We start from the raw sequence: 26,410 nt of genomic DNA, 5'->3' as shown, positions 1-26,410 counted from the left end.
TATTTTGGCAAGAATGGTCCAGAAGATGAGTTTGTAGAATGTTTTCGTGACAGTTCCTTGGAGTATTACGCAGTGGAACCGACTAGGGGTAAAGCTATCGTGAATTTAGTATTGTGTAATGAAGCAGGGTTAATTAGTAATGACCTCGTCAAAGGTCCACTGGGAAATAGTGACCATAACACATTCAACTCTATGTTAAGTTTGAAAGTGACATATTCCAATCACAAACAAAAATCTTAAACTTAAACAAAACAAGTTACATAGGTATGAGCAGAGAATTGGTTAAAGTTAATTGTGTGAATAGACTAGAGGTGGCGGAACAGTGGTATTCAGTGGGGAGGGAGTTGGCCAGGGAGTCCTCATCATCAACGCTAGACCCCAAGAAGTCTCATGGCATCAGGTCAAAGATCGGCAAGGAAACCTGCTGATTACCACATACTGCACCCGCTCCCCCCCACCCCACCTCAGCTGATGAATCAGTATTTCTCCATGTTGAACACCACTTGGAAGAAGCACTGAGAGTGGAGTGGGCACAGAATGTACACTGGTTGGGGGACTTCAATGTCCACCACCAAGAATGGCTAGGTAGCACCACGACTGATCAAGCAGACCGAGTCCTGGAGGACATAGCTGCTAGACTGGGTCTGTGTCAGACAGTCAAGGAAGCAACAAGAGGGAAAAACCTACTTGACCTCATTCTAACCAATCTACCTGTCACAGGTACATCTGTTCATGACAGTATTGGTCAGAGTGACCGCTGCACAGCTGCTGTGGAGAAGAAGCCCCATCTTCACATTCAGGATACTTTCCATCCTGTGTTGTGTGGCCACTACCAGGCTAAAGGGGATAGATTTCAAACAGATCTAGCATCTCAAAACTGGGCATCCATAAGGTACTGTGGACCATCAGCAGCAGCAGAATTGCTCAGAACCACAATCTGTAACCTCATGGTCCGGCATATCCCCCACTCGACCATTACCATCAAGTTGGGGAATCAACCCTGGTTCAGTGAAGAGTTCAGGAGTGCATACCAGGAGCAGCACCAGGCATAACTAAAAATGAGATGACAACCTGGTCAAGTTACAAATCCTGACGACGTGCATACCAAACAGCAAAACAGCAAGTGACAGACAGGGCTAAGCAATCCCACAACCAAAGGATCAGATCTAAGCTCTGCAGTCCTGCCACATCCAGTCATGAATGGTGGTGGACAACTAAACAACTAACAGGAGGAGGAGGCTCCACAAATATCCCCTCCTCAATGATGGGGGAGTCCAGCACGTCAGTACAAAAGATAAGGCTGAAGAACTTGCTACAATCTTCAGCCATAAGTGCCGAGTGGATGATCCATCTCTGCCTCTTCCTGAGGCCCCCAGCATCACAGATGGCAGTCTTTAGCCAATTCAATTCACTGTATGTGTCATCAACTAAAGGCTGGAGGCATATGATACTGCAAAAGCTGTGGGCCCTGACAATATTCCAGCAATAATACTGAAGTCCTGTGCTCCAGAACTAGCTGAACCTTTAGCCAAGCTATTCCAGTACATCTACAACACTGGCATCCACCCAGAAAAATGCAAAATTGCCCAGGTATACTCTGTCCAAAAAGCAGAACAAATCCAACTGGCCAGTTGCCGGACCATCAGTCCACTTTCGATTATCAGCAAATTGACGGAAGGGGTCATTGACATTGCTATCAAGCGGCACTTACTCAGCATTAACCTGCTCGATGACACTCTGTTTGAGTTCTGCCAGGGCCACTCATCTCCTAGCCTCATTACAGCCTTGGCCCAAACATGGACAAAAGAATTGAATTCAGGAGGTGATTCTCTCTGTTGGCAATGGTCATTGCCTGTCACTACTATGGTGCAAATGTTACTTTCTGCCTATCAGCCCAAATGTCATTTTTTTATTCAGCCATGGGATGTGAGCATCACTGGCCAAGTCACCATTTATTGCCCATCCCTACTTACCCTTGCTCAGAGGACATTCATCAGAATCAACCACATTGTTGTGGGTCTGGAGTCACATGTAGTCCAGACCATGTAAAAGCAGCAGATTTCCTTCCCTGAACCAGTTGGGCTTTTAACAACAATCGACAATGGTTTCATGGTCATCATCAGACTTTTAATGAGTTCAAATTCCACCATTTGTCACAGTGGGATTTGAACCCATGTTCCCCAAGCATTACACTGGGTTTTTTTGGATTACCAGCTCAGTAACAATACCACTATACCATCACCTCCCCATGTTGTCCAGGCCTTGCTGCATATGGGTATGGGCTGCTTCGATATCTGAGAAGTCGTGAATGGTGCTGAACCTTGTGCAAACATCAGCGGCCAGGCCACTTCTGACCTTAGGATGAAGGGGAGATCATTGATGAAGCGTCAGAAGTTAGTTCAGCATGCAACACTGTCCTGAGGAACTCTTGCAACAATGTCCTGGGACTGAGATGATTAACCTCGACCAACTGTAACCATCTCCCTTTGTGCTTGGTAACAGTCGGGGATAATATAGTTAGGGGAATAGATACTGTTCTCTGTAGCCAGAATCGAGAGTCCCGAAGGCTGTGTTGCCTACCTGGTGCCAGGGTTAAGGATATCTCATCTGGGCTGCAGAGGAACTTGGAGTGGGAGGGGAAAGATCCAGTCGTCGTGGTCCACGTAGGTACCAACGATATAGGTAGAACGAGGAAAGAGGTTCTGCTGAGGGAATACGAGCAGCTAGGGGCTAAATTAAAAAGCAGAACCAAAAAGGCAATAATCTCCGGATTACTACCTGAGCCACGAGCTAATTGGCACAGGGTCAATAAGATTAAAGAGGCAAATGCGTGGCTCAAAGATTGGTGTGGGAGAAATGGGTTTGAATTCATGGGACATTGGCACCAGTACTGGGGAAATATGGCGCTATTCCGTTCAGACGGTCTCCACTTGAATCATGCTGGGACCAGTGCCCTGGCAAATCGCATAACTCAAGTTGTAGATAGGACTTTAAACTAAATATTGGGGGGAGGGTGCAGTTGCATGGAAATGTAAAAAAATCAAAGTTTATGGAGAGGGGAAGGGTGCAGGTTAGTGGCGAGGCTGATTGTTACCAAAAAGTGAAAGGAAGGGACAGAGTGTGTGAACACCATATTGCACTGAAGAATTATATAAGAGTAGGGAAAGTTGACAATCGGGCAAATTTAAAGGCTTTGTATCTGAATGCGTGTAGCATTCGGAATAAAACTAATGAGTTAACAGTGCAAATAGAGATAAATAGGTATGATTTGGTGGCGATTACTGAGACATGGTTACAGGGAGAACAGGCTTGGGAGTTGAATATCTAAGGGTACTCAGTGTTTCGGAAGGATTGGCTGGAAAGAAAAGGAGATGGTGTAGCTTTGTTAGTAAAGGAAGAGATCAGTGCTATCGTGAGGAATGGTATAGGCACTGAAGAGCAAGACGTAGAGTCAGTCTGGATAGAAATAAGAAATAGCAAGGGAAAGAAGTCCCTGGTGGGAGTTATCTATAGGTCCCCAAACAGTAGCTCAGCCGTAGGGCACTGTATAAACCAGGAAATACTAGGAGCATGTAAGAAAGGCAAGGCAATAATCATGGGTGATTTTAATATGCATATAGACTGGACTAATTAAATTGGCAAGGGTAGCCTCGAGGAAGAGTTCATAGAGTGTATTAGAGATTGTTACTTGGAACAATATGGAACCAACCAGGAAGCAGGCTATTCTGGATTTGGTTTTGTGTAATGAGATGGGATTAATTAATGATCTCATAGAAAAGGATCCTCTAGGGAAGAGTGATCATAGCATGCTAGAATTTCATGTTCATTTTGAGAGCGAGAAATGTGAGTCCCACACTAGTGTTCTGGAGTTAAACAAAGGTAACTGCATAGGCATGAGGGCAGATTTGGCCCTAGTGGACTGGGCAGGAAGACTGCAAGGTAGTATAGTTGATGAACAATGGCAGATATTTAAGGAGATATTCAATTCCTCCCAAGTAAAATATATTCCAAAGAGCAATAAAGATGGTAAGAGGAGGAAAAAGCATCCATGGCTAAGCAAGGAAGATAAAGATAACATAAAGGCAAAAACTAAGGCATACCAAATTGCAAAATCAGTGGCAGGCTGGAAGATTGTGAAACTTTTAAAGATCAACAAAGGGTTACTAAAAAAAAAATAAAAAGAGCAAAGGAAAATTATGAAAGAAAACTAGCGCAAAATGTAAAAACTGATAGCAAAAGCTTCTACAAGCATGTAAAGGAAAAGAGAGCAGTTAAAGTGAATGTTGGTCCCTCGGAGATGAGACTGGGGAGTTAATAGTGGGGAATGCAGAAATGGCAGAGACGCTGAATCAATATTTTGCCTCAGTTTTCACAGTGGAGGACACTAGTACCACCCTAATAGTAACAGGTAGTGCAGAGGGTATAGAGAAGGAGGAACTTAGAACAATCACCATCACTAGAGAAAAAATACTGAGAAAACTATTGGGATTAAAGGTTGAGAAGTCCCCAGGACCTGATGGCCTACATCCCAGGGTCTTAAAGGCAGTGGCAGCAGAGATAGTGGATGCATTGGCTATAATATTCCAAAATTGCCTGGATTCTGGAAAGGTTCCAGTGGGTTGGAAAAATCTAATATAACCCCCTTACTCAAAAAGCTGGGGAGGCAGAAAGTAGGAAACTATAGACCAGTTAGTTTAATGTCTGCCATTGGGAAATTGTTGGAATCCATTATTAAGGAAGTAGTAATGGGGCATTTGGAAAGTCAAAATGCGATCCATCAGAGTCAGCATAGATTTATGAAGAGTAAATTGTGTTTGGCTAATTTGCTAGAGTTCTTTGAAGATGTGACAAGCAAAGTGGATAATGGGGATCCTATAGATGTAACATATCTGGACTTCCAGTAGGCCTTCGATAAGGTGCCGCACAAAAAATTAATACGCAAGGTAAGATCACACGGAGTTAGGGGTAATATATTAGCTTGGATAGAGGACTGGCTAACCAACAGAAAGCAGAGAGTCGGGATAAATGGGTCTTTTTCTGGATGGCAAGCTGTAACTAGTGGGGTGCCACAGAGTTCGGTCCTTAGGCCCCAACTATTTACAATCTATATTAATGACTTAGATTCAGGGATAAAAGGTACTATAGCTAAATTTGGAGATGACACCAAAATAGGTGGGAAAGTAAGTTGCGATGAAGAAATAAGAAATTTACAAATGGATATGGACAGGTTGGGTGAATGGGCCAAAATTTGGCAGATGGAGTTATTCATTTTGGTCGGAAGAATAAAAAGGCAACTTATTATTTAAATGGAGAGAAACTTCAGAATGCTTCAGTGCAGAGGGATCTGGGTGTCCTCGTGCATGAATTGCTGAAAGCTAGTATGCAGGTACAGCAGGTAATAAGGAAGGCAAATGGAATTTTGGCATTTATTGCTAAAGGAATAGAGTATAAAAATAGGGAAGTGTTGTTGCAACTGTGTAAGGCATTGGTGAGACCGCACCTGGAGCACTGTGCAGTTTTGGTCCTCTTGCTTGAGGAACGATGTAGTTGCATTGGAGGCAGTTCAGAGGGGGTTCACTAGATTGATTCCAGAGATGCGGGGCTTGTCTTATGAGGAGAGATTGAGCAATTTAGGCCTATACTCGCTAGAGTTTAGAAGGATGAGAGAAGATCTAATTGAGGTATATAAGATGCTAAAGGGGATAGACAAAGTAGAGATGGAGCAGATGTTTCCCCTTGTGGGCCATTCTAGAATGAGAGGCCATAGTTTTAGGCTAAGGGGCGGTAGATTTAAATCAGAGATGAGGAGGAATTACTTTTCTCAAAGGGTCGTGAATCTGTGGAATTCACTACCTCAGAGTGCAGTGGATGCCGGGACACTGAATAAATTTAAGGAGGAGATAGGCAGATTTTTAATTAGTAACGGGTTGAAAGGTTATGGGGAGAGGGCGGGAAATTGGAGTTGAGGACAAAATGAGATCAGCTATGATCGTGTTGAATGGTGGGGCAGGATCGAGGGGCTGAATTGCCTACTCCTGCTCCTAGTTCTTATGTCATTGGATGCACTTTCCCATTCTTTGTACTGGGGGAGACTCCCTCGTACATGGGACTGGAAAGCAGCACACTCCTGTTCCTGGGGTCGATTCCACCTGCGAATGTGCTTCAGCGAAAATTTGCTCCCATATGGGACTGGAACCCTCCCACCTTCTCTGCACCTGGTGTGTAATTCTCCCATTATAATTTCCTGGGTATATTACCCCAATATCTGTTCATGAGGTGTATACCCCCTATGACGATACCGACTGAGTATTCCTGCAATTTCTGCAACTTAGCACCTCCCCTAATTCTGGCCATAGGATGTGTTTCCCCCAATGACTGCACTGTGACTATGTTGCAACCCAAATGGATGATCGTGTGCTCTCCCTATAATTGTATGAGGGATTCCCTCATACACGTAACTAGGAATCTCCTTCAATATCTGTTTCTGGGAGTAGTGCCCAATACCTGTTTCTGTATTTACGAAATGACTGCACTGGGGGGAATTCCCTCTTACAAGGGACTCCGGTTTCACCCCCCGACCTTACCCCAATATCTTGTCCTGGGGTGTATTTGACCAAAATGAATGTGACTGGGGGAGAAATCACTGGGGGAATGGGGAATCTCCTCCAATATCTGATCCTTGGGTATATTCTCCTAATATCTGCCTCTTATGCATATGTCCAAATGAATGTGCTTGGTGAGGAATTCTCTCACACATCAGACTGAGAGTCTCTTTCAATATCTGGGCTGGATTTGTATTCCCCCAATATCTGGTGCTGGGATGTAATCGTCTGATGAATGTAATCAAGGAAATTCCCACATACGGGTGACTGGGTTTCATGCCCCCAATTTCAGGTCCTGGGTTGCATTGCCCAATGACTGTACTTGGGTGTTGTGTTATATGTGGGTCTGAAAATCTCCTCCAATATTTGGTCCTAAGGTCCAATTCCCCAATATTTGGTCCTTAGGTGCATGCCCCCACTGTTTGTACTGGGCGGATTCCCTCATAGCTGTGACTGAGAATCTTCCCCTATATACTTTCCACAGGTACGAGCCCACACTCTTTGTCCTGGGGAATCTCTTTTACAGGGTACTGAAAATCTCCCCCTAATATCTGGTCTTGAGGTGCATTTCCCCAAAAAGACATTTGACTCATTCATGGAACTGGGAATTCCCAACCTTCCCGCCAACCTATGGCTCTTGGGTGTACTCCCCACTTCTTTATACTTGTGGGATTTCCTTGTACATGGATCTGGGATCCCTTTCTCCACCTTACCTGTTTCTGGGGCCTGTTCCCCCCACCCAGTGAACAAGCTTGGCGGGAAATTAGTTCATGCATTTTTCTGAAAATCTCCCCATTATCTGGACCTGGGTTGCATTTTCTAATATCTGTCCCCCATGTGGTTCAGTCTCGTAATATCAGTTTGCTGGAGGATATTCCCCCTATGACATACAGGTGGGTTATTTGCACACTCTTTGTGGTCTTGTTATGCCCCCCCACCCTCAATATTTGGCCTTAGGGTGTATCTGTGACTCGTTTCTAGCCCTTGGGTTTATTCACCCAGTACCTGGTCTTGCATTGTATTTCCCCTTTGACTATCCGGGGAATTTCCTCATACATGGGGCTGGCAATCTCCCTCAATATCAAGTCCAGGGATGTTCTCCACCCATGATCATATGGGGGAAAGGTATTCCCTCATGCATGGGGCTGTGATTATTTTTAGATACCTAGGATGTATCCCTCCAATACCTGATCCTGGTATTTTCTTCCCAATGGCCCTACTTGGGGGATTCCATTGTGCATGTTTCCCATCCCTAATTAGCCTTGAATGTGGCTTGCTAGGCCATTTCAGAGGGCAGCTAAGAGCCAACCACATTGCTGTGGGTCTGGAGTCTGATGTAGACCAGACCAGGTAAGGACAGCAGATTTCCTTCCCTGAAGGACATTAGTGAACCAGATGGGTTTTTACAACAATCAATGATAGTTTCTTGGTCACCATTACTGTGATGAGCTTTGAATCCCTGATTTTATTAATTGATTGAATTTAAATTCCACCAGCTGTCATGGTGGGATTTGAACCCATGTGCCTAGAGCTTTAGCCTGACCCTTGGATTACTAATCCAGTGACATTACCACTCTGGCACCATCTCCTCCTGTTTCCCCAATGAATGTGATTGGGGGCTATTCATTCAGCAGACTGGGAAACTCCTTCAATATCTGGTCTTCGGTGTGTATTCCTCAATAACTCGGAGATACATGGGACTGGGATTCAATGTCTGGTTCTGCGGGTGTATTCCTCAGTAACTGGGGGAATTCACTCATACATGGTGCTGGGAATATTCTCCAATATCTGCCCTTGGGTATATTCCCCTGTAACTGGGGGAATTCACTCATACATGGGGCTGGGAATATTCTCCAATATCTGCCCTTGGGTCTATTCCCCTGTAACTGGGGGATTCACTCATATATGGGGCTGGGAATATTCTCCAATATCTGCCCTTGGGTCTATTCCCCTGTAACTGGGGGATTCACTCATATATGGGGCTGGGAATATTCTCCAATATCTGGACCCTGGTTATATTGCCCAGTAACTGGGGGATTCACTCATACATGGGGCTGGGAATATTCTCCAATATCTGGACCCTGGTTATATTGCCCAGTAACTGGGGGATTCACTCATACATGGGGCTGGGAATATTCTCCAATATCTGGACCCTGGTTATATTGCCCAGTAACTGGGGGATTCACTCATACATGGGGCTGGGAATATTCTCCAATATCTGGACCCTGGTTATATTGCCCAGTAACTGGGGGATTCACTCATACATGGGGCTGGGAATATTCTCCAATATCTGGTCCTCGGTATATTTGCCCAATGAGTACACTCAGTCTCCCTCAGTTCTATCCATCTCTTCACACAACCACTTATTTCATTTCATTTTTTATTGATTTAATTTCAAACCAAATCTTTAATATCAGTGAAAACATTTTTGCAAAAGCTGCAGGCAGTAATCTGAACAACATTTGTTTTAAGAATACTTTACACAAGACCCAGAGAATCAGTCCTTCCCTCCTTCCCATACTCATACTCCCTCCTGACTCCCCCTTCCCTACTCTCCCATTCCCATCTCCCCTGCTCCCTATTCCCCCTCCCCCCTCTCCTTCCAAACTCACCCCTCCCATCCCAATTCCCCTTCCCAATCTTCCCCAGTCCATTTGAAGTTTTATCTCCCAGAATGAGCTGTTGCAGTGCAGTAGCTGAGTATATTCCAGTGTGCGATGGAAAGCTCCATTCCCAAACATCACAGGGATATCTCTGGACAATTCACATCTTGTGTAAGTCTGAATGTGAGCCGCATGTATCTGCTGGTCACTGCTGAACCTGTAATATAAACAGGAGAGTAAGATACTTGTGTGTGCCAATCGTATATCAGGTGTTATAACCCAAAAAGCCAGGTGGTCTGTCTGCTTATTAGGAAATGGACCCTAAAGGACAGGGGATCTGAACTTATTCTGGGAAATGGACCCAAAAGCAAAAGGGGTCTGTCCTTATTCTGCGAGCTGGGCCCTAAAGGACAGGGGGTGGGATTTCCTGGCCCCACCTGCCCCGGGATTGTCTAGTCCTGCCGAAGGTCTGTCGAGTTTTGGCTGGGCTACTTCAACTTCTGCGGCGGGTTCCGCCACGGCAGAGCCGGAAAATTCTGTCCGGGGATCTGTCCTTATTCTGGGAGATGATGCCTGCAGAATGAGTTCTTCCTTGTGCTCGGGGCCATGATTATTGAGGATTCTGTTGTTCTGGGTTGTAGTCATTGTCTTGTGTTTCCCAAGGTTAAATGTAGTGTAATCCAACAGGACAAACTGTCCTTGTTTTTGGAGACGGGGGCCTAAAGGACAAGTGGTCCAATCTTATTCTTAGAGGAGAAGGAGGTTGAAGGAGAGGTGGTCTGTTCCTATTCTGTGACATGCGGCCTTAAGGAGAGGTTGTCCGACTCTATTCTGGGACATGGGGCCTAAAGGAGAGGTGGTCTGACCCTATTCTGGGACATCGGGTCTAAAGAAGAGATGATCTGACCCTATTCTGGGACATGGGACCTAAAGGAGAGGTGGTCTGACCATATTCTGGGACATGGGGCATAAAGGAGAGGTGGTCTGACCCTATGCTGGGAGATGGACCCTAAAGGACAGGCTGTCTGACCTCATTCTGGGACATGGGGAATGAGTGGGCTGTCCTACGAGGAAAGGTTGGACAGACCGGGCTTGTTTCCACTGGAGTTTAGAAGAGTGAGGGTGATTTGATTGAAGTATACAAGATCCTGAACGCCCTTGACAAGGTGCATGTGGAAAGGATGTTTCCTCTTGTGGGTGAGTCCTGAACAAGGGGACACTGTTTTAACATTAGGGGTCGATCTTTTCGGGCAGAGATGAGGAGAAATTTTTTCTTGGATGGTTGTGAGACTTTGGAATTCTCTGCCTCAGTAGGTGGTGGAGGCGGGGCCATTGAATATTTTTGAGGCAGAAGTAGATAGATTCTTGTTAGGCAAGGGCATCAAAGGTCATTGGGGTTAGATCAGAATGTGGAAATCGAAACACAAGAAGATCAGCCATGATCTTATTGAATGGCGGAGCAGGTTGGATGGGCCGAATGGTCTACTCCTGTTCCTATTTCTTATGTTCTTATTCTGGAACATGGGGCCTTATGGAGAGGTGGTCTGACCGTATTCTGGGACATGGGGCCTTAAGGAGAGGCGGTCTGACTCTATTTTGGGACATGGGCCTTAAGGACAGGTTGTCTGAGCTTATTCTGGGACATGAGGCCTAAAGGACAGGGAATCTGACCTTCTTCTGAGGTGAATCAAGACCCTCAGATCAGGTAAAGAGAAAATCTTCAAAATGCCAGTGGCTGTGAAAGGTTCCCCACTGCGCTGTCCGTCTGCACCCAGTCTGATAGTTGGAATCTCAGAGTCAGATAATAAGATGTGGCGATAAATTGAAGGTGATTCGTGACTTTACAGTATGGGTACGTTGTTGTTCATTTGATAGTTAAAGTCTGGTTACCTTGACAACAGTAACAAAGGTGCTGTAGAGGAAACTTAGAGTAAACAGGATGGCGAAGGCAGCAACTGTCAGTGCGTTGTCGTCTCCTTCCAAACCTTCCACTTCTTCCTTTCCTTCCTCTCCTATCACATTTGGAGCGTCAACTGAAACAAAGAGAAATTGGAGCTGATAAAGATGACACTGGGCATTTCATCAAGGTCCACAATGTCTCAGTTTGAAGATAATAGCGAGGGAGAAGATCACAGTGGAGGAGCACTGGGAGCTGTGAATAATTGAAAAGTCTTTCTCTCTTGACCTGTCACTTCCTGGTTCTGTCTCCCACTTTGTCTTTGTCTTTCTCCCTCTCTCACTGCCTTTCCTCTATCCCTCACAGAATCTGTCCCCTTGTTTCTGCTTCACTGTCACTCTCAGTTTCTCTGTCTGTAACACTTACTGTTTCCCTCAAATGTGCACAAACAAACAACAGATGATGCTAAAACTGTTTCCAAAACCTCAGTCCTTCAGTCACCCCAGTTGTTTCTCCATCTCTCTATTGTATTATCCAATCTACCAGCTCAAACACAAGTTTCCGACTCCTTGACTCCAATAACACTCTGACCCGCAAACAAACCGTTGATTGTGAAGCGCCCTGAGATAATCCCCATCGCCAGGGTGATATTCTTAGTAACTTCAAATATTTATTTCTTTTTGACTCTCTGCTTCTATAACATTTTAATCAACCTAATATTTCCTGAGGCAGCATTAAATGAACTTGTGTAGTCACCAGGTAAAACACTGACCTCATCTGCTCAATGGCACAAATTCTTGTGAGTGGTGATGTGAGCGAGTGAGGCACCAAATGGGATCTGAAAGTCTGCAATTCATGGATTACTGAGATGTGGTTTTGATGTAAACTTGTAAATGGTCCCACAGCACAATTGGAAGAAGAGCAGGGGAGTTCTCTGCAATGTTCTGAGCCTGCCAACATTTATCCCTCAACCAAAACACCTAAAACCAGATGATCTGGTCATTATCACAGTTCTTATGGTGGGAATTACTGTGCGCAAATTGGAATTGGTAAACCAAGAAAGACCAAAGCCATCCTGATGTTCATATGATACAATGATAGTAGAGTTGTGGACTAATCATAGCAATCAGTCTCTTATCAATTAGTCCACAATAAACCCAGACAGGAGGCGAGGTAAGCCCAATGGTGGGAGCATTGGAAACCGTAGGCCCAAGGACCCCTGTTCCTCACAAGCATGTTACACTCACCGCACATCATGTCCGAAGATACTCATTTACTGTCTCCCAAAACACAACAACAATGAGCACTCAAAACTGAAACCTTTTCACATTATGTTTATTGAAATTGGGTCAGTACATTGACATTTTGCCACATACAATTAACCCTTCTTGGGGTCTCACACAGGTTTCACACTTGAACAAATGCAGCACAAAAAATGTTTGAAAAGAAACTCAGAACTTCAAACATTTAGAGAGAACGATGTTTGTTGTAGGATCAGATGTTTGAATTTAAATAATTTCTTTCTCAGTTATTGAACAAGGTCAGATTTTGTTCACATTTTCAAGTGATCTGCGACAAGAAGCGAGATTTCATAGCAACCATGACAATCCTCTGGTTGTCTTAACCATCCATTTACAAGGATTATGTAAATGGGTGATTGAATCGTTAGATGTTATGAACAGGATTTGAAGCCATCAGTTAGGACAAGTGACACGTTGACCAGGGTGGGTTTGCTGTGAGATTTATTAATGCTCCTGAACAGATTTGTTGTGACTGACTCGTGTCCCACCACACAGGAGTAAGTGGTGCCTCTGTTCCACTCGTCTGCGGAGACTGTCAACCGACTGCCCGAGCTCCAGCCGCTTCTGCCATCCTCGGTCACCGGCTGGTTCACAAATCCTGACTTCAGAAGGGTGTCATTGGCCATCCAGGCCAGGTAGATCTCTGCAGGGGAGAATCCGGTGACCAGGCAAACCAGGGTCGCGGTGTGATCTGTCTCCATCTCATCCGGCGAAGGGGGAAGGAGGTAGACTTGAGGGTGAGTCTTAATGTCAACTGGAAACAGAGACAGTGTAGGTTAGACTGAGCCCCCTCTCATCCTGCATTCACTCGACATATTCTGCTCTTAACACAAATCTGGGCAACTTCTGCATCCCCAGGGACCCCTCTTATATCAGAAACTAAAGGCAATGACCTCTTTCTGGCCATTGTTGGGGCAGGGTGCAAGGGGCAGGATCATCAATCTTGCTGATTTTAAACTTCGGGAGGCAATGAACTACTGGGAATCTGCAGGAAGAGTGTTCGGCTGGTTAATAGGATGTGCTGACCTTAAAATGATCAAATTAATCAAAACCCTTACAATCATGAGGGATTTCACTGGCAGGAGAGTCAGTAAACAGAGGGCAGTTGTTAAAGAGGAGCTGGCAAATGAACCAGCGGGAAGATGAGAATTTTTTTTTGCTCTGCGAGTTATGATTATCTGAAATGCACTGTCGAAAGGAGGGTAGTGGAAGCAGTTAAATAGCAACTTTCACAAGGGAATTGGACATATGCTTGGAAAAGAGAAAATTGTAAGTCTATTGGGAAAGAGCAGATTGGGTGTGAGATTAATTGAATAGCTCTTGCAAAGAGCTGGCACAGGCATGATGGACCAAATTGCCTCCTGTGCTACATGATTCTCTGAGAAATACCAGCGATCCACTTCCCAGCCCCTGCTTACTGTTGTAAAGAGGTAGGCTTCAGGAATTAATCTTGTCCTGTGGTGTCTGCTCCATCTCCCTTTCCTCTTAATGGACATGCTCATCTTCAACCTTGGCCTCAGACGGACAGTCTCCCTCACCGCTCCAATAGCTGACTTGTTTCAGGCACTTCCTAATGTTGTGATAGCTGCTAATTCCTCTTCATCTTGTGTGGTTTGGAGTGAGGCCATTGTGGAAATTTGAGGTTTTATCTGATCCATTTCTTAGCAGGGTTTGCACATCCCTAGGCCATTAACATGGTGTGACACCCCGTACTAGATAGTTTACCACTTGGTGGTCATAAATCACTTCATTTGCTCAGACCAGACCCACAATTTCATCCACACGTACCTTGGGCTTTTCTGATTGACCTCTTCTCAGGCGTTGGCAAACTCTTGTCCTCCACCAAACACAAATACTCTACCCCACTCTCCCACTCTGCAGCAGGGACCGTCAGTCTGCTGAAGATCATGTCTTTGTCTCCATTCCTCTTGGGACCCTGAGTCTTCACTCCATCTTCTCTCTTGATTCCATCCGCCTGCCAGGTTACCCTGACTCCCTCTAAATCACTGTGAAGTACCTCACAAAGTATAGTCGCCGTCCTGTTCCTCCAGATCTCTTCAAAAGGAGGCTTCCTTAAGGTGACTGAGATCCCAATGTCCAAACATACATCTGGGAGAAAAATTATAATTGTTATTTCATGATTCCCTCATGGGACGTGGACATCGCTTGCAAGGCTGGCATTTCATGCACTTTGCCACATGTACAATAGTGGCTTGCTCGGCTCTTTCAGAGGGCAGTTCTGAATCAGCCACATTGGTGTGTGCCTGTAGCCACATCTGGAGCAGACAGGGTAAGGACAGCAGGTATCCTTCCCTCAAGGGAGATGAACAAGCCTGTTGGGTCTTTATGACAATCTAACGCCTTCAAGGTCACTTTACTGATTCTAACGTTTTATTACCAATTTTTACTTTCTATAAGTGAATTCAAATTCTCAAGCTGTCTTAGATTTGAACTCAGTTCTCTGCATTAGTGATTGTACGTGTCAACCTTGGCACGTTGGTAGGGCTAGCTCCTCTACATGCGATGGTTGTGCATTCATGACCCACCATGGATACTTAAGCACAAAATCAAGAGTGACAAACCCAATGCCGATACTGAGGGAATGCTGCACTGTTGGGTATGCCGCCTTTCAGTGAGAGACATTAAGCCACAGGCCCTTCTCAGGCCAACAAAAGAGATCACATTGTCGCCATTTTGGAAAAAAGGGGAGAGGGGCCAATGTTTAACAGATTACCTGGTCTTCATCATAATGCAGTTTATCGGGCCTTGCCTTATGCAAATTAGTTGATGCTTTCTTTGCATTGAAACAGTGACTACACCTCAACAAAAGTACTCTTTTGGCTGTGAGGCACTTTGGAACATCCTGAGGATGCCAAAGCTACAACATTAATGCTATTGTTTCTTTCTTTGTCCAGGCCTCTGGAATACTACTCCACTCACATACTCACTACACAACCAGATGTAAGTTGCTAGCGTTGAACTTTCCGACCCTCATAGAGTTTATAGCCTTAGGGATAAACAATGTCAATATTGGAGTTAGGCCCGGGATCATACCTTGGAAGTTCTTCACTGTCTCACTGGTGTTGAAGTTGGAGGGTGGATGAGACACTGCACAGGTGAAGAGTGAGCCTTTCCTCCACTCCTCTGTACTCACAGTCAGGTAGTGCCTGACACAGAATGTCCGCGCCTGTTCCAGAGCAGTGTGTCCAGCGTGGGTCTTGGAGGAGATCAGAGCACCATCTTTCTCCCAGGTGACGTTTATGAGGTCCGGGTAGAATCCAGTGATCACACACTCGAGTGTGGCTGTGCTCTGATTCTTGACCTCTTGGGCTGGTGGAGACAGCAATCTGACCTTGGGACTTTTTGGCTCGACTGGAATAGACAGGCAAAACAAAGAAGCTGTTAAATTCCTTCCCTGAAAGTTAACAAAGTTAGTTATGTAATTTCTGACCTCTCACCCACCTTTTACACTCTTTGCCCGTTTTGAAATGGGTGAGGATGAGGAACCACTTTGAGCAGAGCACACGAACTCCACCCCGCTGTCCCATTCCCCCGCAGTGGTTCGGAGTCGGCTGGTGACGATGTATTGGGTTCCTTCCTCTCTCTGTCGCTGAGTTGCAACCCCTTTACTTCGCTCCTGCCCGTTCACGTTCCAGGTGATGCGGACCTGGCTCGGATCAGAACAGACCACTGTACACAGCAGGGTAGCAGTCTTGTTGATCCAAACCTCTTCAACAGAAGGATTTTGGATAAAAACTGACATTTCTGGGAAGGGGAAAGAGAAAACTTCAGAAGGATTGACATTATTTGGTGTTGGCAGGCTTCAGAATTTTAGGGTGACCTCTCCTATTGATGATGGTGGATAATAGGTCAACACAGAAATGACTTTAAACTGCCGCCTGTTTTAATCTCTTGAGTTGATACTGGGTGAAATACATACCATTTAAATTTGCAGCAAACTGAGCCTTTAGAAAATCTAAGGGTGGCTTAAGCAATGTCTAGCAATTCTTGACTCACATGTTATGATGGAGAAAACATAATCAGAGCACTAAGAACCAGCCATATCCATTTTGAATTTGTTTGCTGTGCCTGTGACCAATAGACCCACAGTGAGGAGTGCAATTGCATTCTGGGACTGAGCAACATTTAGATGTGACGCTGTGAATCAATTGCAAAGTCCAGTTTGTTAAATGGAGTGAGGCAGATGCAGACCGCTTAGCAATAGAAAGAATTGAATAAAGGCTTATTTACTTACAGCCCCTCCACCTCCCCGCTGTTGTATGGTTGATTTGTGACATTGAGCAGATTGAATCAACGAGGTCCCCTTTTTGGAGACAGCCTCGGATTGCCTCCATTTCAAAATTCTTATCCTAGTGTTGACATCTCGCTGGCATTGCCTCTCCATATCTCTGTCACATTTGCCAGCCCAATAACCGTCTGAAAATGCTGCTTTCCACCAACATTAACCGCTTGTACACCCCACACTCCCTTCGCCCTAGCAGTAGCAGCTGTCCATCAGCCATCTAGACCCTGCTCTCTGGAAGTCTGTCCCTGAATCACAATTACATGGCCAGCTCTCTTTCCTCCTTTAAGACACTCCATAAAAACTACCTCTCCCCCCGTCCTCCTTTGGCTCTTTGTCAATTTCTGTCCGATTACTCTCCAATGCAGAACTTTAGACCTCTGTCCACACTAAAGGTGATATATAAAAGCAGGTTATTGTAGATAAGTCTCTGTGAAGAAAGATGATTAGTTTGCAATGGCAGAGCAAGCCACAAATCAGATGTAGTGACAGAAGGGCCCCTTTGCTGGAGCTCGGGGATAATTTATGCATAACGTTTACATCCCATCTCCAGTTTCATGTCCAAGACACTGGATAAAAAGCAAATGTTTTACCGAGTACTTCATACGTTTTCCCCATTGCCAGCTGTTTCCCAAAAGACCATCGTCACTTGAGATATCCCGCAGCTCACTGCGTGTTCTGAACACCATTGACGCGCACAAACACACATTCACTGTGCAAATCACAACTCTTCTCCCTCTATATAATGAACAGTTAACACTTGGGTGTGATGGGGAGGATGACAATCACTGCACCAGGATCAAATCCTTTCATGAGCTTCGAGAACCAACTCCTCCGGCTACAGTTTCAGATGATGTCCTGGACACAGTGGTGGGATTTTCCAATGGCCATTTGGGTGGCTCGCCACATCTGCCGCGGAGGGACCCACTGCAGCGGGGCCAGAAAATCCCGGCCAGTGTCTAACAAGACCCTATCTTTCATTAACTTGAGATGGGTGAATGGAAGAGTTTATCATTTCTGCTGCCATGGATTCCCATCTAGAACCTACCGGATTGTACAGGACCCAGTAGGAAACCTGCAGCCTGTCTCAGCGGTTTGCCTCAGGACCAACATCATTGAAATGGGACAGCCTTTTTTTACTGGATCAATGCGATTCAATTCACAACCAACCCATCACCGAATTTCACACATTTGTTGACAACATTTATATTGGCATGGATCAGCATCAGAGAAGGTCATGTTACAGTTAATCTGATACAGGAACCTCAGCATACAGCCAGAACAAGAATCAGTCGGACAAGAGCAAGCAGCATTTCCACCCGGAACAGGAAGATTTGTGTTTCCACCTAGAACTGGAAGAGCTGCAGATTTAAGTGTTATACATTTTCACCTCCCCTCCCCTCTATTGGGGAAGTGGGAGCTCCATGCAGCCCCTGGCCTCTGCTCTGTCCTGTCTTCTAAGGATCCTAAAACAACTAGATCATGCAGACACTGACAAGCTGTTTTTCCCTTGTCCAGAACAGTAAAATCAGTAGGTATAACCTCTGTTTGAAGGGGGCAGGATGAACAATCGTTCTTTCTTTACTTGGCCTCTAGATTACTCATCCACCTAGGTAATCACTACATCACATCACCTACATTGTGAGGTTTGAATTTGCCTGGCCCCAAGAGAATTTATATGAGAAGACCATGATGTAAATATTGGAATCAGGCCCAGGACCTTACCTGGGACATTCTTCACCTCCTTCCTAACGATGATGTTGGAAAGTGGATGAGACACTGTACAGCTGAAGGCTGATCCTGTCCTCCACTCCTCTGTACTCACAGTCAGGTAGTGCCTGACATTGAAAGTCCCTGCCTGTTCCAGAGCGGTGAGTCCAGCGCGGGTGTTGGAGGAGATCAGAGCACCATCTTTCTGCCAGGAGACGTGTAAGAGCTCCGGGTAGAATCCAGTGATCACACACTCGAGTGTGGCTGTGCTCTGATTCTTGACCTCTTGGGCTGGTGGAGACAGCAATCTGACCTTGGGACTTTTTGGCTCGACTGGAATAGACAGGCAAAACAAAGAAGCTGTTAAATTCCTTCCCTGAAAGTTAACAAAGTTAGTTATGTAATTTCTGACCTCTCACCCACCTTTTACACTCTTTGCCCGTTTTGAAATGGGTGAGGATGAGGAACCACTTTGAGCAGAGCACACAAACTCCACCCCGTTGTCCCATTCCCCCGCAGTGGTTCGGAGTCGGCTGGTGACGATGTATTGGGTTCCTTCCTCTCTCTGTCGCTGAGTTGCAACCCCTTTACTTCGCTCCTGCCCGTTCACGTTCCAGGTGATGCGGACCTGGCTCGGATCAGAACAGACCACTGTACACAGCAGGGTAGCAGTCTTGTTGATCCAAACCTCTTCAACAGAAGGATTTTGGATAAAAACTGACATTTCTGGGAAGGGGAAAGAGAAAACTTCAGAAGGATTGACATTATTTGGTGTTGGCAGGCTTCAGAATTTTAGGGTGACCTCTCCTATTGATGATGGTGGATAATAGGTCAACACAGAAATGACTTTAAACTGCCGCCTGTTTTAATCTCTTGAGTTGATACTGGGTGAAATACATACCATTTAAATTTGCAGCAAACTGAGCCTTTAGAAAATCTAAGGGTGGCTTAAGCAATGTCTAGCAATTCTTGACTCACATGTTATGATGGAGAAAACATAATCAGAGCACTAAGAACCAGCCATATCCATTTTGAATTTGTTTGCTGTGCCTGTGACCAATAGACCCACAGTGAGGAGTGCAATTGCATTCTGGGACTGAGCAACATTTAGATGTGACGCTGTGAATCAATTGCAAAGTCCAGTTTGTTAAATGGAGTGAGGCAGATGCAGACCGCTTAGCAATAGAAAGAATTGAATAAAGGCTTATTTACTTACAGCCCCTCCACCTCCCCGCTGTTGTATGGTTGATTTGTGACATTGAGCAGATTGAATCAACGAGGTCCCCTTTTTGGAGACAGCCTCGGATTGCCTCCATTTCAAAATTCTTATCCTAGTGTTGACATCTCGCTGGCATTGCCTCTCCATATCTCTGTCACATTTGCCAGCCCAATAACCGTCTGAAAATGCTGCTTTCCACCAACATTAACCGCTTGTACACCCCACACTCCCTTCGCCCTAGCAGTAGCAGCTGTCCATCAGCCATCTAGACCCTGCTCTCTGGAAGTCTGTCCCTGAATCACAATTACATGGCCAGCTCTCTTTCCTCCTTTAAGACACTCCATAAAAACTACCTCTCCCCCCGTCCTCCTTTGGCTCTTTGTCAATTTCTGTCCGATTACTCTCCAATGCAGAACTTTAGACCTCTGTCCACACTAAAGGTGATATATAAAAGCAGGTTATTGTAGATAAGTCTCTGTGAAGAAAGATGATTAGTTTGCAATGGCAGAGCAAGCCACAAATCAGATGTAGTGACAGAAGGGCCCCTTTGCTGGAGCTCGGGGATAATTTATGCATAACGTTTACATCCCATCTCCAGTTTCATGTCCAAGACACTGGATAAAAAGCAAATGTTTTACCGAGTACTTCATACGTTTTCCCCATTGCCAGCTGTTTCCCAAAAGACCATCGTCACTTGAGATATCCCGCAGCTCACTGCGTGTTCTGAACACCATTGACACGCACAAACACACATTCACTGTGCAAATCACAACTCTTCTCCCTCTATATAATGAACAGTTAACACTTGGGTGTGATGGGGAGGATGACAATCACTGCACCAGGATCAAATCCTTTCATGAGCTTCGAGAACCAACTCCTCCGGCTACAGTTTCAGATGATGTCCTGGACACAGTGGTGGGATTTTCCAATGGCCATTTGGGTGGCTCGCCACATCTGCCGCGGAGGGACCCACTGCAACGGGGCCAGAAAATCCCGGCCAGTGTCTAACAAGACCCTATCTTTCATTAACTTGAGATGGGTGAATGGAAGAGTTTATCATTTCTGCTGCCATGGATTCCCATCTAGAACCTACCGGATTGTACAGGACCCAGTAGGAAACCTGCAGCCTGTCTCAGCGGTTTGCCTCAGGACCAACATCATTGAAATGGGACAGCCTTTTTTTACTGGATCAATGCGATTCAATTCACAACCAACCCATCACCGAATTTCACACATTTGTTGACAACATTTATATTGGCATGGATCAGCATCAGAGAAGGTCATGTTACAGTTAATCTGATACAGGAACCTCAGCATACAGCCAGAACAAGAATCAGTCGGACAAGAGCAAGCAGCATTTCCACCCGGAACAGGAAGATTTGTGTTTCCACCTAGAACTGGAAGAGCTGCAGATTTAAGTGTTATACATTTTCACCTCCCCTCCCCTCTATTGGGGAAGTGGGAGCTCCATGCAGCCCCTGGCCTCTGCTCTGTCCTGTCTTCTAAGGATCCTAAAACAACTAGATCATGCAGACACTGACAAGCTGTTTTTCCCTTGTCCAGAACAGTAAAATCAGTGGGTATAACCTCTGTTTGAAGGGGGCAGGATGAACAATCGTTCTTTCTTTACTTGGCCTCTAGATTACTCATCCACCTAGGTAATCACTACATCACATCACCTACATTGTGAGGTTTGAATTTGCCTGGCCCCAAGAGAATTTATATGAGAAGACCATGATGTAAATATTGGAATCAGGCCCAGGACCTTACCTGGGACATTCTTCACCTCCTTCCTAACGATGATGTTGGAAAGTGGATGAGACACTGTACAGCTGAAGGCTGATCCTGTCCTCCACTCCTCTGTACTCACAGTCAGGTAGTGCCTGACATTGAAAGTCCCTGCCTGTTCCAGAGCGGTGAGTCCAGCGCGGGTGTTGGAGGAGATCAGAGCACCATCTTTCTGCCAGGAGACGTGTAAGAGCTCCGGGTAGAATCCAGTGATCACACACTCGAGTGTGGCTGTGCTCTGATTCTTGACCTCTTGGGCTGGTGGAGACAGCAATCTGACCTTGGGACTTTTTGGCTCGACTGGAATAGACAGGCAAAACAAAGAAGCTGTTAAATTCCTTCCCTGAAAGTTAACAAAGTTAGTTATGTAATTTCTGACCTCTCACCCACCTTTTACACTCTTTGCCCGTTTTGAAATGGGTGAGGATGAGGAACCACTTTGAGCAGAGCACACAAACTCCACCCCGTTGTCCCATTCCCCCGCAGTGGTTCGGAGTCGGCTGGTGACGATGTATTGGGTTCCTTCCTCTCTCTGTCGCTGAGTTGCAACCCCTTTACTTCGCTCCTGCCCGTTCACGTTCCAGGTGATGCGGACCTGGCTCGGATCAGAACAGACCACTGTACACAGCAGGGTAGCAGTCTTGTTGATCCAAACCTCTTCAACAGAAGGATTTTGGATAAAAACTGACATTTCTGGGAAGGGGAAAGAGAAAACTTCAGAAGGATTGACATTATTTGGTGTTGGCAGGCTTCAGAATTTTAGGGTGACCTCTCCTATTGATGATGGTGGATAATAGGTCAACACAGAAATGACTTTAAACTGCCGCCTGTTTTAATCTCTTGAGTTGATACTGGGTGAAATACATACCATTTAAATTTGCAGCAAACTGAGCCTTTAGAAAATCTAAGGGTGGCTTAAGCAATGTCTAGCAATTCTTGACTCACATGTTATGATGGAGAAAACATAATCAGAGCACTAAGAACCAGCCATATCCATTTTGAATTTGTTTGCTGTGCCTGTGACCAATAGACCCACAGTGAGGAGTGCAATTGCATTCTGGGACTGAGCAACATTTAGATGTGACGCTGTGAATCAATTGCAAAGTCCAGTTTGTTAAATGGAGTGAGGCAGATGCAGACCGCTTAGCAATAGAAAGAATTGAATAAAGGCTTATTTACTTACAGCCCCTCCACCTCCCCGCTGTTGTATGGTTGATTTGTGACATTGAGCAGATTGAATCAACGAGGTCCCCTTTTTGGAGACAGCCTCGGATTGCCTCCATTTCAAAATTCTTATCCTAGTGTTGACATCTCGCTGGCATTGCCTCTCCATATCTCTGTCACATTTGCCAGCCCAATAACCGTCTGAAAATGCTGCTTTCCACCAACATTAACCGCTTGTACACCCCACACTCCCTTCGCCCTAGCAGTAGCAGCTGTCCATCAGCCATCTAGACCCTGCTCTCTGGAAGTCTGTCCCTGAATCACAATTACATGGCCAGCTCTCTTTCCTCCTTTAAGACACTCCATAAAAACTACCTCTCCCCCCGTCCTCCTTTGGCTCTTTGTCAATTTCTGTCCGATTACTCTCCAATGCAGAACTTTAGACCTCTGTCCACACTAAAGGTGATATATAAAAGCAGGTTATTGTAGATAAGTCTCTGTGAAGAAAGATGATTAGTTTGCAATGGCAGAGCAAGCCACAAATCAGATGTAGTGACAGAAGGGCCCCTTTGCTGGAGCTCGGGGATAATTTATGCATAACGTTTACATCCCATCTCCAGTTTCATGTCCAAGACACTGGATAAAAAGCAAATGTTTTACCGAGTACTTCATACGTTTTCCCCATTGCCAGCTGTTTCCCAAAAGACCATCGTCACTTGAGATATCCCGCAGCTCACTGCGTGTTCTGAACACCATTGACGCGCACAAACACACATTCACTGTGCAAATCACAACTCTTCTCCCTCTATATAATGAACAGTTAACACTTGGGTGTGATGGGGAGGATGACAATCACTGCACCAGGATCAAATCCTTTCATGAGCTTCGAGAACCAACTCCTCCGGCTACAGTTTCAGATGATGTCCTGGACACAGTGGTGGGATTTTCCAATGGCCATTTGGGTGGCTCGCCACATCTGCCGCGGAGGGACCCACTGCAGCGGGGCCAGAAAATCCCGGCCAGTGTCTAACAAGACCCTATCTTTCATTAACTTGAGATGGGTGAATGGAAGAGTTTATCATTTCTGCTGCCATGGATTCCCATCTAGAACCTACCGGATTGTACAGGACCCAGTAGGAAACCTGCAGCCTGTCTCAGCGGTTTGCCTCAGGACCAACATCATTGAAATGGGACAGCCTTTTTTTACTGGATCAATGCGATTCAATTCACAACCAACCCATCACCGAATTTCACACATTTGTTGACAACATTTATATTGGCATGGATCAGCATCAGAGAAGGTCATGTTACAGTTAATCTGATACAGGAACCTCAGCATACAGCCAGAACAAGAATCAGTCGGACAAGAGCAAGCAGCATTTCCACCCGGAACAGGAAGATTTGTGTTTCCACCTAGAACTGGAAGAGCTGCAGATTTAAGTGTTATACATTTTCACCTCCCCTCCCCTCTATTGGGGAAGTGGGAGCTCCATGCAGCCCCTGGCCTCTGCTCTGTCCTGTCTTCTAAGGATCCTAAAACAACTAGATCATGCAGACACTGACAAGCTGTTTTTCCCTTGTCCAGAACAGTAAAATCAATGGGTATAACCTCTGTTTGAAGGGGGCAGGATGAACAATCGTTCTTTCTTTACTTGGCCTCTAGATTACTCATCCACCTAGGTAATCACTACATCACATCACCTACATTGTGAGGTTTGAATTTGCCTGGCCCCAAGAGAATTTATATGAGAAGACCATGATGTAAATATTGGAATCAGGCCCAGGACCTTACCTGGGACATTCTTCACCTCCTTCCTAACGATGATGTTGGAAAGTGGATGAGACACTGTACAGCTGAAGGCTGATCCTGTCCTCCACTCCTCTGTACTCACAGTCAGGTAGTGCCTGACATTGAAAGTCCCTGCCTGTTCCAGAGCGGTGAGTCCAGCGCGGGTGTTGGAGGAGATCGGAGTACCATCTTTCTGCCAGGAGACGTGTAAGAGCTCCGGGTAGAATCCAGTGATCACACACTCGAGTGTGGCTGTGCTCTGATTCTTGACCTCTTGGGCTGGTGGAGACAGCAGTCTGACCTTGGGACTTTTTGGCTCGACTGGAATAGTTGGGCAAATCAAAGAAGCTGTTAAATTCCTTCCCTGAAGGTTAACAAAGTTAGTTATGTAATTTCTGATCTTTAGCCCACCTTTTACACTCTTTGCCTGTTTTGAAATGGGTGAGGATGAGGAACCACTCCGAGCAGAGCACACAAACTCCACCCCGCTTTCCCATTCCTCCGCAGTGGTTCGGAGTCGGCTAGTGACAATGTTTTGGGTGCCTTCTTCTCTCTCTCGCTGGGTGGTAAAGGTTCTCTCCTTCCCGTCGACAATCCAGGTGATGCGAACCTGGTTTGGATCAGAACAGACCACTGTACACACCAGGGTAGCTGTCTTGTTGATCCAAACCTCTTCCATAGGTGGAATTTGGATAAAGACAGATATTTCTGGGAAGGGGAAAGGATACAAATCAGAAGAATGGGCATTATTTAGTATCAGCCGCTTGTGGCCTTAAACAGGAATCCAGTTTAATGTGTTTCACCTGGAGTTGCTAATCGATCATGCGACACTGCACCTAAATTTTTTAACAAGTTGAACATTAGAAAATCCCAGGGTTGTTTAAAAAATGTCTTTCAATTCTCAGTTTGCAAGTTTTGACTGAGAAAACATCGTAGGACAACCAAGAACCCACTGGATCCCTTTTGAATCTGTCTGCCCTTACTGTGACCAATAGATCCACAGTGAGGACTGCAGTTGAGTTGTGGGGTGAGTGGCTTTTAGACGTGACAATGTTAGCAAAAATGGTTTGTGAAATGGAGTGAAACAGAGAAACAAACTGCTTAGCAAAAGGAACAATTCAGTAAATGCTTTTTCACTGCGTGGGGTTGTGGAATGATTTTTGACATTGAGCACCCTGAATGAATGAAGGGCCCATTTCTTTTAGCTGTGGCTCAGTTGGTAGCACGCTCACCTACGAATCAGAACGTTGTGCCAGATCATGTCCCATAAAACTCAAAGTTGATACTCCACTGCAGTATTGAGGGAGTGCTGCACTGTCAGAGCACTGCCTTTTGGATGAGAACTGAAAATGAGGTGCCGAATGCCGCCTTAGGTAGGCGTAAAAGAAGGACATCAGGGGAGCTCGTTCCAATGCCCTGATCAGTATATATCCCTCACTCAACATCACAAAAACAGGTTCCCTGGTTATTGTCACATTACTCTTTGATGTGTGTAAATTGGCTGCTGTGTTTCCAACTTTACAACAGTGACTACACTTCGAAAGTACTTCATTCACTGTGAGGCATTTTGGCATGTCCTGTGGTCACGAAAGACGACATGTAAATGTAAGCCTTCCTTTACTTTTCTTCCTCTAAGTGGAGCCGGCCCGGATCACATCAGTTTTAAAATTCTTATCCTAATGTTCATGGCTTCACCTCACCTATAACCTTCTCCAGCCCTACAGCCGCCCAGAAACTCTGCACAACTCTAGACACTTGTACATCCTTATCTCCCTTTCCCCCTGCATTGGTGGCCGTGTCTTCAGCCATCTAGGCTCTAATGCCTGGAATTCACTGCCTAAACCTCAGCGACCTGCCACCTCTCCCCTCATTTGAGACGCTCCTTAAACCCTCTCTTTCGCCAAGATTTTGGCCACGAGATCCCCTCCTGGAGGCTCAGCATCAGTTTTGCTTTGGCTTTGGTCCTGTGAAGCACCTTGGGATGTTTTACTACATTAAAGTCTCTATATCAACTCAAGTTATCATTGGTGATCA

At 45.5% G+C, this 26,410-nt stretch overlaps 2 gene segments (V, D, J or C); both read right to left on the bottom strand.

Moving 5' to 3' along the window:
- Positions 1 to 8,940: 8,940 nt before the first annotated feature.
- On the bottom strand, positions 8,941 to 26,185 carry LOC144697793 (Ig heavy chain C region, membrane-bound form-like). The segment is given in 8 exon segments: positions 8,941 to 9,422; positions 11,096 to 11,238; positions 18,432 to 18,749; positions 18,840 to 19,142; positions 21,406 to 21,723; positions 21,814 to 22,116; positions 24,380 to 25,084; positions 26,077 to 26,185. Coding segments are annotated over 8 exon segments (2,211 nt in total).
- LOC144698152 (Ig heavy chain C region-like) lies at positions 12,422 to 15,722 on the bottom strand. The segment is given in 3 exon segments: positions 12,422 to 13,157; positions 14,192 to 14,512; positions 15,458 to 15,722. Coding segments are annotated over 2 exon segments (504 nt in total).
- Positions 26,186 to 26,410: the final 225 nt, after the last annotated feature.

The sequence above is a fragment of the Cetorhinus maximus genome, chromosome 23, assembly GCF_964194155.1.
Source record: "Cetorhinus maximus chromosome 23, sCetMax3.hap1.1, whole genome shotgun sequence".
Classification (NCBI taxonomy): Eukaryota; Metazoa; Chordata; class Chondrichthyes; order Lamniformes; family Cetorhinidae; genus Cetorhinus; species Cetorhinus maximus.
This window is presented reverse-complemented; position numbering and strand designations above follow the sequence as displayed.